The 11,219-nt window shown below is 47.7% G+C and overlaps 2 protein-coding genes across 2 annotated transcripts; both read left to right on the top strand.

Annotated features, from left to right (window-relative positions):
- The first annotated feature begins 1,405 nt into the window (after positions 1 to 1,405).
- On the top strand, positions 1,406 to 4,253 carry LOC119322187. The gene is made up of 2 exons (XM_037595683.1): positions 1,406 to 3,660; positions 3,775 to 4,253. Exon 1 carries the CDS (start codon positions 2,061 to 2,063, stop codon positions 3,330 to 3,332), a length of 1,272 nt encoding a protein of 423 aa, XP_037451580.1. The 5' UTR covers positions 1,406 to 2,060; the 3' UTR covers positions 3,333 to 3,660; positions 3,775 to 4,253.
- A 3,036-nt stretch (positions 4,254 to 7,289) lies between these two features.
- Positions 7,290 to 8,549, top strand: LOC119320792. Its single transcript, XM_037594737.1, has one exon. The coding sequence runs from the start codon at positions 7,290 to 7,292 to the stop codon at positions 8,547 to 8,549; it is 1,260 nt and encodes a 419-aa protein (XP_037450634.1).
- Positions 8,550 to 11,219: the final 2,670 nt, after the last annotated feature.

Here is an 11,219-nt window from a genome sequence, read left to right as displayed (position 1 = left end):
TTGCATATCAAAATATGAGCGAATAGCTCACATTATATTTTGTTTGCAAAAAAAGTCACATTAGTTTGTAGATACCTAAAGCTTTTGTATCCTGAGATATAATAGTTTGCACCAAATTGCTATATGAATTGTTGTTCACTGGTAGTTGCTCCATTTCACAATAGACTTTTTTATACTATTTCTGAAGAAAAATAGTAAGTATTGAAAGCACTTGCCCAGCCATGTGTGTCCCTTCCTGAGAGCAGGCATAGGCAGCAACAAATCAAAATGGGAGAAAGTAGGGGCCTAATTTTTTTCTATCAGTGACCATCTTGTAACTTTTGTTTTTACCTCTAGTTAAGCTAATCCTTAAGGAAACAGAACGATATTGTACAAGTTGTTACCAGTCCTTTTGCATCTATCTATACTACTACATAAAGAAAAAGAAGCAAAGAAGAAGGAATAAAAAAAGGAAAAGCTGACAAAGTGCATCAGTAACATGCAAGCAAGGAACCATGGAGAGATGCTTTAATCTGGGGAGAGAAAGCAAAGCAAAGCAACGTATGTAGCTCTCAGCCTCATCTATCTGTCGACCTGCCATAGCATTCACAGCTACTCCCAAAGCCAGAGCTCTGCTGCCACGGCATCAAATCTTCTTCAATTTCGAGCAAGAGGACACCACCACTATACCAGGTAACATATTTCTCTGTGCATATGAATAGGCACGCATATATATAATTGATGCTGCTGCTTCTGTTTTTGTGGTGTTAGATATCAGAAACATTTGTGTGGAGCCGAGTAGCTAGTAATGTAATCTGCAGGCGATGGGTTAGATATGTATGCCCAACCATCATAGTTTTCTTCTGCTGCTGGTAGTAGTATCGGCTACTACTTTCTTTGGAGAAGATCAAAATGGTTCGTCCAGACAGACTGGTCAGTACCTCTCTCCTTTGCTAACCTCGTGGACTGGGAGTTATTTTTCTCTTATATAATACTCCCTCCGTCCCAAAATTCTTGTCTTGGATTTGTCTAGATATGGATGTATCTGACACTAAAACGTGACTAGATACATCTGTATCTAGACAAATCTGAGACAAGAATTTTGGGATGGAGGTAATAGTTTGTTCAAACTTGATTTGTTCATATGTGTGTACCATGCTGGTAATCGGCCACACTGCAACAATCTGGCACCTAACATCTAGCATTACCAAAGTGCACCTGTTTTCTTCTTTTCTTTCTTTCGCCGAAAAAGGCTTTTGCCCCGCTTTTCTTTCTTTCTAAGCTACACACAGCACACACACACTCTATCGGTATATACAAATCAGTTATTTTGAGCATTTATAGATTACTTCAGTTTATTCTTAAACTTCCAGACTGGATTCATCGTCATGTCTGACAATTGTTCATTACTACAGTATGCAGACGGTCTTGATGACGCCCCGGAAAGCTGCTTGATTTTCTGTTGCACTTAGAGTACACTCGTAGAACTAAATCATTCTTCTTTGGTGGCTGGTTCGGCAATGGTGTAGGAGCCTCTGCTGTTCTTAGAGCTACAGCTGAACTCCTGAAATCCGGAAGAAGTGATCCTGACACGAGGGAGCAATTCGGAAAAATTATCCATGTAGATTGCTCTCTATGGAAAAATAGAAGAGCTATGCAGAGGGCAATCGTGGAGGAGTTAAACCTTGGCCATTTAATGCCCATCAATGATCTGTTTAAACTGGCCAGCAACCTCCGCGTGCTAAAACTCTGCAGGTGCAACTTTGATTTTGCATCCCCTCCTTTCCGATGCTGCCACAGCCTAATATTCCTTTGGCTTGATCATTGCACAAACTCAGGGAAGGAGCAAGGAGGAGGGCTATGTTTACTGAACCTATTGGTTCTTGACATACGCTTCACAGATTTTGTCTTGTTGGCAGAAATGATAGAGATGATGACCAATCTCATGGAGGTAAATACCAAGGGTGTCTCATGGAGGACCATAATTAAGTCATGCATGGAGAAAGCTGCAGAATCTTCACAAGCTTCGCGTAACCTAATCCTCAGACGTGATCACAGTGGACACTTGTTGTTCCGTTGATATGATGAATCTGGAACTCCTTGACTTGTCGGGTAACATTCATATGGAATCCCTGCCTGCAATGTCATCAGCAGGAAATTTGAAGATGCTTGTTCTTGATGGTTGTTCCAGCTTGGAGCATGTTGCACTCGAAGGAGCCCCTCCACTGCTCGAGAGTTTTAGCTTCGATGGTTATGGCCCAGCAGAGAAGTGGACACATCCTATACAGCTACCAAAAGAGAAACTACGGCCCAAGTCTCGCACTGCTTTAGTTCAAGAAGCCCGGGTGAGAAGGATCTCGCTAAAGGGCTGTGCTCGATTGCACATGTTCTTGCATGCATTGCCCAATCTTGAGGAGATGGACCTCTCTGGCACAGCCGTTAAATCACTTGACCTCAGTGCAATGGATATCCCGCAGCTCAAGAAGATATTCCTTGTGGGCTGTGAGCAACTCCGTAGCCTAACCTGGACTAAAAGAAACCGTTCATTGGGAGTTCTGCATGTAGACACTCGGGGGAAGATTGCATCAGCTATTTACTCTGGAGAACAGATGTTCTCTGCCTATGAGGTAGTTATGGCTTTTCCAGATGGAAGGTTCATTTGGTCCACCATAAATGGACTCTATCGGATTATTCCGAGTAACACCAAAGTGTACCTCCATATCTCTTCTACACACCAAAGCCAAGTAAATGTCACCAGAGGGATCAAGGAGATTGGGCCTAGCTCAGAGGGTTTGGTTGCAACGGGGACCTTCTTACCATGCAACGATATTGTCCTTAACAGGGATATTGTAACTTGCTCGGCCTTGTTGTGGGACCACCGACAACTTTATCCTTTGGGTGTTCATATCGAGATAGGTGAAGGAAGCCACCATTTAGACAGTATGAATGACAACGAAGCTTTCAGAGGTTTCATGGAGTATAAAGTTGAATCATTGCATGTGCATGACAATATCTCAGTCACAACCATCCTTTCAGCGGCAGGCAAATATTGGGCCCATCTAGAATGGAGTCATATTGAGAGGTGCCCCAAGCTGCACACTGCGTTCCCTAAATGGGGTGGGTATAGTAGCTTTAGTTCAATAAAGATATTTTCTGCATCTGATCTCGCAGTGGCCTATTGCATCTGGGGTACATGCAGTGAGTATCACTGGCATCAGTTTGTAGTGCTACAACACATATACCTGCACAACTGTCCTAGGCTGGAGACGTCCTTCCCATTTCCTTCACATTGCCAAACTTGGAGACCATTCAGATTGCATATTGTGGTAACCTCCAACATATTTTCCCACTGAACGACAAGTGCCCTCAAGATATAGCATCTGGTGTCACATTCAGTAAGCTAAAGCACATCAAGCTATACCATCTGCACAAGCTCAAGCAGATATGCAAGGCCAGGTTGACCGCACCTGCGTTGGAGACGATCAGCCTCAGGGACTGCTGGGCTCTAAGACGCCTACCGGCCGTGTCACGCCAAGGTCCCAAGCCACTGGTGGACTGCGAGAAGGACTGGTGGGACAGGCTCGAGTGGGACCGCTCTGAGGGCAACCATGAGCCGGCGTTCTTCGAGACACGCCACTCGGCTTACTACAAGGTGACCCTCCCGAGGGTATCCGTTCTGAGGTGCGGTTCATTCGGACATGTATTTAATTTCTCCTATTCATAAAAATAGGGGGAGCAAGTATTCTTGATGTACTGTGTTACTAATGTCTTCCATTTCCGTTCTTCATTTCCTAGTAATCTGGACGCAAAGGACGTCGGCCTGCATGGACCATCCATCAGTCTATTAAATTGGAGTTACAATTAAGTTGTGACCTCATTCGCAACTCTCTGAAAGTGTGTTTTGCAACAAGAACAAAAATCCTCTCAAGTGTGTTTCACATTGGCGGTGCGTTTGTTACAAGCTCCATCTGCGGCGCGCTTTCTTCAGCCAAGCTATGCCTGATGTGGGTATCTTATGGATTGGTGTGTCAACCAAGCAAGCAGCACTGGGTTGCTTGCTTGCTTGGTTTGTCCAGCTCCAGCTAGATGTGGTGTTCACGATCAAGCTGGCTGGCTGGCTGGCCTCTGTTGGTTTGTAATAAAAGGGTTGTTTGTGCCTGTCGTGTGCATCAACCATACAACCTAGCGTGTGTGTGTGTGTGTGTGTGTGGTTGATGGACCACAAACTGAGCTTTGTGTTTGGTCGATTCGACAAGGACTTTACCTATTACTGTTGTGAGTTTCTGTTAATCATAAGGTAATTTGCCGTTGTATTGAAGAGTTCGAGTGGACAATCTTGTGGTGTTGCCATCTACTCCCTTCGTCTCAAAAAATATGTGTCCTTGATTTAGTACAAAGTTACATTAACTGCATGCTAAAATCCTATCATTTTGATCGACGAGTAACTTGAATTCTGTCATTCTGTCTAGTAGGCTTCTTTCAGACCATGGATTCCCATGTTTGCCACTTTGAAACCGGCCCGTCAAGTCTTTGTTAGAGATAAATCAACGGAAATGAAATGAAGATACTGTCGCCGCTGCAACGTTGCAGATTGAACAATGGACGAAAACAAGACAAGACGATTTGGCTGTTGCTAGATACAGAATTTCGGACCCAAGAACAATAGCAACAGAAGATGAATTCGGCTGTCAGATGCGCGTTTCACCCTGAGTTGCTTCGGAATATCTCAGCTTCAGTCTTTGCCCTCCAGAATCGACCCATCACGATACAAGGCTCCAATCTGCCGCATACCAAGGAGCACCTCCAAGAAAGAATGCGCCGCCGCCGACGATGCTACCCGGACGAGTCCTAGGGTTTCCCCCGGCACGCGGAGGGGAGTAGGGAATGGATACCACCGACACCCTCCAGGAAGGACTGGCGACACCCTCAGGCGTCGCCACATCGGAGCCAGAAGACCCGGCAAGGATTTCTCCCGTACTCCATACCACACCGCCCAACCGGACCAGAGCCAACCAGCCAACTCGCCGCCCACCAACATGCGCCATCACGGTCACGACGCCACCCACGCCGCCTCACTGAGATCACCACCACGAGGACAAGAGGACTAGGAGAGAAGCGCCTGGCGACGGGAGGAGCAGCACCGTAGCCACATGGGAGGGAACCACCTCCACCACCGTCGTGCGGGAGGCCCGGCACTGTCGCGGTCGCCGTCCGGACGCGGTAGCAGGGCATACCAGGCCACCCCCTGGCCCGGACAGGCCTGAATCAGGCCCGCTAAGCCCCGCCGGCCACGGTGCACCAGGGCGGCAACAACGCCGCCAGCACCCCACTGACCAATGTCGCTCCCCCGCCTCCCAAAAGTCGCGACGCAGACCCGCCCCACCGTCGGCCCGCCCAGACCTAGATGGGGCCCAAAGGGCCCCGATCTGGGCCGAGCGGGTGCCGCCAAGCCGCGCCGCCGCGCCACCCCACCGTCTAGCTGATCTCCCGCGTCGCGCCAGGATGCCCCGTGGCCACGCCAGACCTCCACCGCCGAGGAACACCCCGTGGAGCCACTCCGCCCCGCGCCGGAGAGCACCCGAGAGGGGAAAGGCCGGGGGGCCGCCGCCGCCAGCGTCGTCCGGGCCAGGCCTAGCGACGGGCACCAACGATGGCGGCAGGGAGGAAGGGGTGAGGGGGTGTTGGGGGAAGAGGGACCGGGGCGCGACCGGTCGCCCACGGGGGCGACGCGGTCGCGAGAGCTATCGGGAGGGGGGAGGGGGGAGGTCGACTTCGGTTATTGTTGGTGGATTTCCACATCTATTCTGCACTGGCTCACGTTTGCATATTATCAAAGTATGAGTATACATCTCACATTAATCTGTAAATGCCTTGTGTTTTTTCTTCCTGAGATGTAGAGTACTATTTTCTCACCAAATGTTCACTTTGTGAATCGATCATGCATGGATACTCACTTGGTTTCACAATACTTGGTGCTAAGTGAGCTACAAGTCATATGGATCGAAGGGGGAGTAGTATTTATTTTATAATAATTTCTATTAATTAAGAACAAGGTTTTTTTTTTTACAATGGCGCGGGGTGGTCTATGATTCACAGGTCGGTACACAATCTTACGTCTCTACACGCACACGGCCATTATTGATTTGTAGGAGTATTTCTCTAGCATAGACGTCCGGTGTCATACATATTAATTACTTTCCCGTTCACAAATATAAGATGTTCTATTTTTTCTGAATTGGATTTATGTTCACTCATTTTAGTTTCTATATAGTTTATATTGAATATCCAAAACATCTTATATTTATGGTTGGAGGGAGTATTTTCTAATTCCACTGCAATCTTGGCGTGTTCACCACAATCACTGTGAGAAAGCTAGTGGTGCTTTTATCTTGTGGATAGACACATTTTTTGGTGGCAGGCCCATGGTATAGAGTTCGTCTTGTTTTTCTGGTTCTCATGATTTGCACTTTTGTCCATTGCCTCGTGATTGTGAATGTGATAGTGGAGAAGGTGGTTCTTCTTCATGGTGGCGGCGCACATTCGCGAGGGAGGGGAGTCAATAAGCCTGACAATCAAAGACGAATTAGGGGTTGTTGGCCTTGTGGGCATGGTCTTCGAAGTTTGGATTGTGCGGGGAGGTTTTGTGGGTGGTGCTCCAAGCATTGGTCTTTGGGTGAATACCTTGGACCCGTCGGAAGCCTTCACATGTTTCCTTCGATGTCCATTGTTAAAATTTATGAACGGTTGGCTTGTAGTCGAGTGGGCATGGTTTGGCATGAGTCTCATCCGTGTCTCTCTGTTGTGAAGTTAGAGTCCCTAGACCACAATGCGGTGGGCGAGGATGATGGCTTAGTGGTGGCTTCTTTGAGTGTTCTTCTTTCGGTCTATTCGACTTAGTGATGTCATGGCCGTGCTAGTCTATGATGCGGTGATCTAGCTTGTCTCACCGTTGAACCTTGTATTTGTGTTGGTTCTGTTTACTCTCTTCATTCCATCATTTTTGTTATGGGGAGTACAAATTTTACGGCTTAGATTTAGATAAAAAAACGCACACACAAAATCTGCGTCTTTTTAGCGTGAAAAAAATCTGCATATGCTGGTTATGTTTTTTTTTTGAGGGGAACATATGATGGTTGTGTGTGCTGGGCTTTCTTTTACTTTATCGCGTGGGTTCTCTCTCTGCCGAAAGCAAAAATGAGTTGTGGGCTTCAGTGCAGCAGCCCACGTCTGTCTTCTCTTCGGTGTCACTCCACATCGTGGGCTGCATATTCGACCCCACCACTTTCCCTATGAGCTGTGACGAGGGCGAGATGAGTAGCCGCCGCCGCCGCCCACGCTCGCCGGCGGCGGCGCCACCGCTGGAGGACGACAACCTGCTCTCTGAGATCCTCCTCCGTCTCCCCCCAGATCCGTCATCCCTCCCTCGCGCCTCCCTTGTCTCCAAGCGCTGGCTCGGCCTCGTCTCCGACCCCGGCTTCTCCCGCCGCTTCCGCCTCCACCACCGCCGCAACCCTCCTCTCCTCGGTTTCTTCGAGAGCTCGTACTTCGAACCTATGGATCCCCCCAATCGTGTCCCAAAAGTTCGCTTCTCCTACGAGCACACTGACGATGACGGCTATGGCTGCTTCATACCCTTCGGATGCCGCCATGGCCTCGTACTCATCTTCCACGAATCGGAGACTTCGGAGAAGCAGATCCATGTGCGGGACCCCTTCAACGGCGACAAACACTGCCTACCCGTTCCCCCGGAGTTCGATGTGGAGGAGACCCTGATCAGTGGGGCAGTGTTTCGCGCTGCTGGAGACATCCAACACTTCCAGGTGGTATTGGTAGGCACAGAGACAAACAACCAGCAGCATACACGGGCAATTGCCCGCGTCTACTCATCCGACATCGGCATATGGGGCAATCTCATGTCGACACCGCTTCCACCCATGTCTTCGAGTTCTATGGACGAATTTTCCACCACTTTTGGAATGTGGTATACTATTAGTGTGCTGGTTGGGCATTCGCTTTACTGGTTGCTCACTGATACATCGGCAGAAACTTACACATTGGATGTCATCCTTCAGTTTGATTTGGAGAGGCAGATTCTAGCTGTGATACCGGTGCCCATGGATATTGCCAATAATTGTATTAGCCGATTCCAAGTTATGCGGGCAGAGGGTGGTGGCCTTGGCATTCTCTTTCTGTCAAATTTTAGTGCCCAGTTATGGAAGACGGAGACTGATTCTGATGGCGTTGCTTCGTGGGTGCTGGGAAGAACTATTGAACTAGATAAGCTACTTCCCATGAATCCAAAGAAGAAGACGAGAGGGCCACCCCTAATGATACGAGGGTTTGCCGAGTACAATAATGTGTTGTTCATACGGACACCTGCTGGCTTCTTCATGCTTCAGCTTGAGTCACTGCAGTTCAAGGAAGTTGTAAAATCCCATATCTATTATCCATTTAAGAGTGTCTATGTTGCAGGTAACAGCATATGCATATACATTGTGTGTGTGAAAAACCAGGATATTACTTATAATTGGTTGATTGAATGGCGCTCACATCCTTTTGTGTTAAGCTAAACAATTTAAAGTAGTGCCATATAAATTGTTTTGTTTGCTACTTGATGATCTTTTCAACATATATCAATATTGTTCTAGCGTCCTATTTCTGGATGTTTGTGTGGTGGCATTTTATGTGATGGTTATGATTTGATAAAACATCTTTTAGTAGGTATATTTTATTTTACCCGATATACAACATGGAGCGAGCTGAATCATAATTTGGGGTAACTTCTCCCTTCCGACCAGCTAATAGTTTGAGGCGCCATGGTTGATGACTTGATGGCCTTAAGCTTGACGGTGACTCTTGTTGTTGTACCTGTACCATGAGATGATAATGTTCCTATGTAGCAAGCTGTCGTCATACTGCAGGTGTCATTTATTCATTGTTATCATCCAAGAATAGGCGTCCTCCATTAAGGGAAGATTCAGCATCTTGAACTGCTCAGCCCTATGTCTTCCTCCTGGGTGCTTGAAGCTCACGTTCATAACCTTTGTGCTGAAGAGTTGTCAAAAGAACTGCCTCCAGCGCCTCTTGGCAAGGATAAAAGATAGGCAGCTGAGTAAGGTTGAATTTGATATGCCAGTTCCGTCAGCAAAATATTTCACCCGGTTTGAGTTTGCGGCAAATTCTCTTTAAGTTCAGATAAGCTGGTTTCTGTCTGCTAAATTGGCTCGAGCATCAGAGATTCATGGGAGCTACTTCACCAATGAAAGAATGCCTCAAAGGGATTACACCCGAGACAGCAGTGGTATGAACTATGAAGCCAATATTCAGTGAGAGAAAGCCACTTCATCCAGGTCTTTGGTTTTTGGAGAACCATAATGTGAAGATATCAACAGTTCACATGCTCTGTTTGCCAATATGTTTCCGGGTGGTGAGCAGTGCTGAACCTGATGTTCACTTGGAGAGTTTTGAATAGTTCTTGATGGCAATGGGCATTGGCCATGTAGTTTGAAAACATGGTCACTGAACAGTTGAACAACTTGAAGGACAGTGTAAAGATGGGACATGGGGATGAATGAAGTGGGCATATTTGGTCAGTTCATCCACCCCTACCAGGATAACTTGTTTCCCTTGAGAATTTGGTAAACCCTCTGGATTTTGACATGTGAAGTGGGCATATGAAGTGTGCCAATTACGTACCAATGTGTGCCCGGGCCATTTCAGGAAGGGGGTTTGACATGTTCAGATTTTTGTCAATTGACAGATGGGGCATCCAGAGATGTACTGTACTTCTCAATCTGTACCTTCATTACCAGCCAATAAAATTAGTAATTTCAAATCTATGAGTAACTTGAACTCTTTCTAGTAGGCTTTATTCGGATCCTTGACTTAGAAACCGGCCTCTCGAGTCCTTGCTAGAAATAAACCAACCGAAATGAAATGAAGATACTGTCGCTGCTGCACGATTGCAGAGTGAACAATGGGCAAAAGCAAAACAAGGCGAATTCGGCTGTAGCTAGGATACTAGTGTACTAAGTACAAAATTTAAGATCCAAATGGGATAATGCATCATGAACAATAACAACAGATGACAAATTCGGTTGTTGATGCACGTTTTACCGTCAGTTGCTTCAGGATATCTCAGGTTCAGTCTTGGCCCTCCTTTATGTCCATGCTGAAGCTGGTGGTTGCTGCCATGGATGGCTGTGCAGGTTGCAGTGGATCAGATCGACACAAGCCATCCTTCCTTCGAAGCTCTTCTTCAAAATTGAAATTATCTATGGCTAGCATGTGGTCGAGCGGCCATGCCTTGGCCTCGTTGCATTCGTAGTGGGGTAGAGAAGAAAAAATCCTTCGCACAAGTTTGTTTGCTTCTTCGCAGACTTGGCTCTTCGACCAAGAAGGCGTGAAGATAGGAAGACTAACCACTATATAAAAGCGCTTCCATGTCTGTCCGTCCTTAAGTTAGGATCGCTGAGCCGTGATGAGATAGGTGACGACAATGGCGGTAGTGGCGGCTCCTTTTAGTTTTCTTCTGTCCGTGTGTCGATTTTGTGATGACGTGGCTATGCCAGTGTAGGGTGCCCTAAAATTTTCTTGGATTGCCATTGAATGGTTGTGTGTACATTTTTACGGGAGTTGTTCCGTGCAGTAGTTGATAAATAAATTTGAAACCGCGTAAGAAAATCAATCATAAAAGTAAGAAAAAAAATCTGGGTATGCTGGTTGTGTGCAGTGGGCTTTCTTTTACTTGAGCTCTCGTGGGCTCTCTCTCTCTCCCCGACCATCGTGGGCTGCTGCTTCGACTCCACCACCACCATTCCCCACATGAGCAGCCGCCGCCCACGCTCGCCGGCGGCCGCCCCGCCGCTGGAGGACGACAACCTCCTCTCCGAGATCCTCCTCCGCCTCTCGCCAGATCCGTCCTCCCTCCCTCGCGCCTCCCTCGTCTCCAAGCGCTGGCTCGGCCTCATCTCTGACCCGGGCTTCTCCCGCCGCTTCCTTCTCCACCACCGCCGCAACCCTCCTCTCCTCGGTTTCTTCAACCCTTTCAATTTCAAACCTGCAATGGATCCCCCCAATCGTGTCCTGGATGGCCGCTTCCCCTCGTGCGTCGACGAGGACGACGGCCTGGGCTGCTTCATACCCTTGGGATGCCGCCATGGCCTCGTACTCATCTTCCTCAAATCGCAGAAGCAGATCCTGGTGCGGGACCCCTTCAACGGCGAGAAGCACCGCCTACC

The sequence above is a fragment of the Triticum dicoccoides genome, chromosome 6B (assembly GCF_002162155.2).
Source record: "Triticum dicoccoides isolate Atlit2015 ecotype Zavitan chromosome 6B, WEW_v2.0, whole genome shotgun sequence".
Taxonomy (NCBI): Eukaryota; Viridiplantae; Streptophyta; class Magnoliopsida; order Poales; family Poaceae; genus Triticum; species Triticum dicoccoides.
The sequence above is the reverse complement of the archived record's forward strand: the minus strand, read 5'-3'. Positions and strand labels throughout refer to the sequence as shown.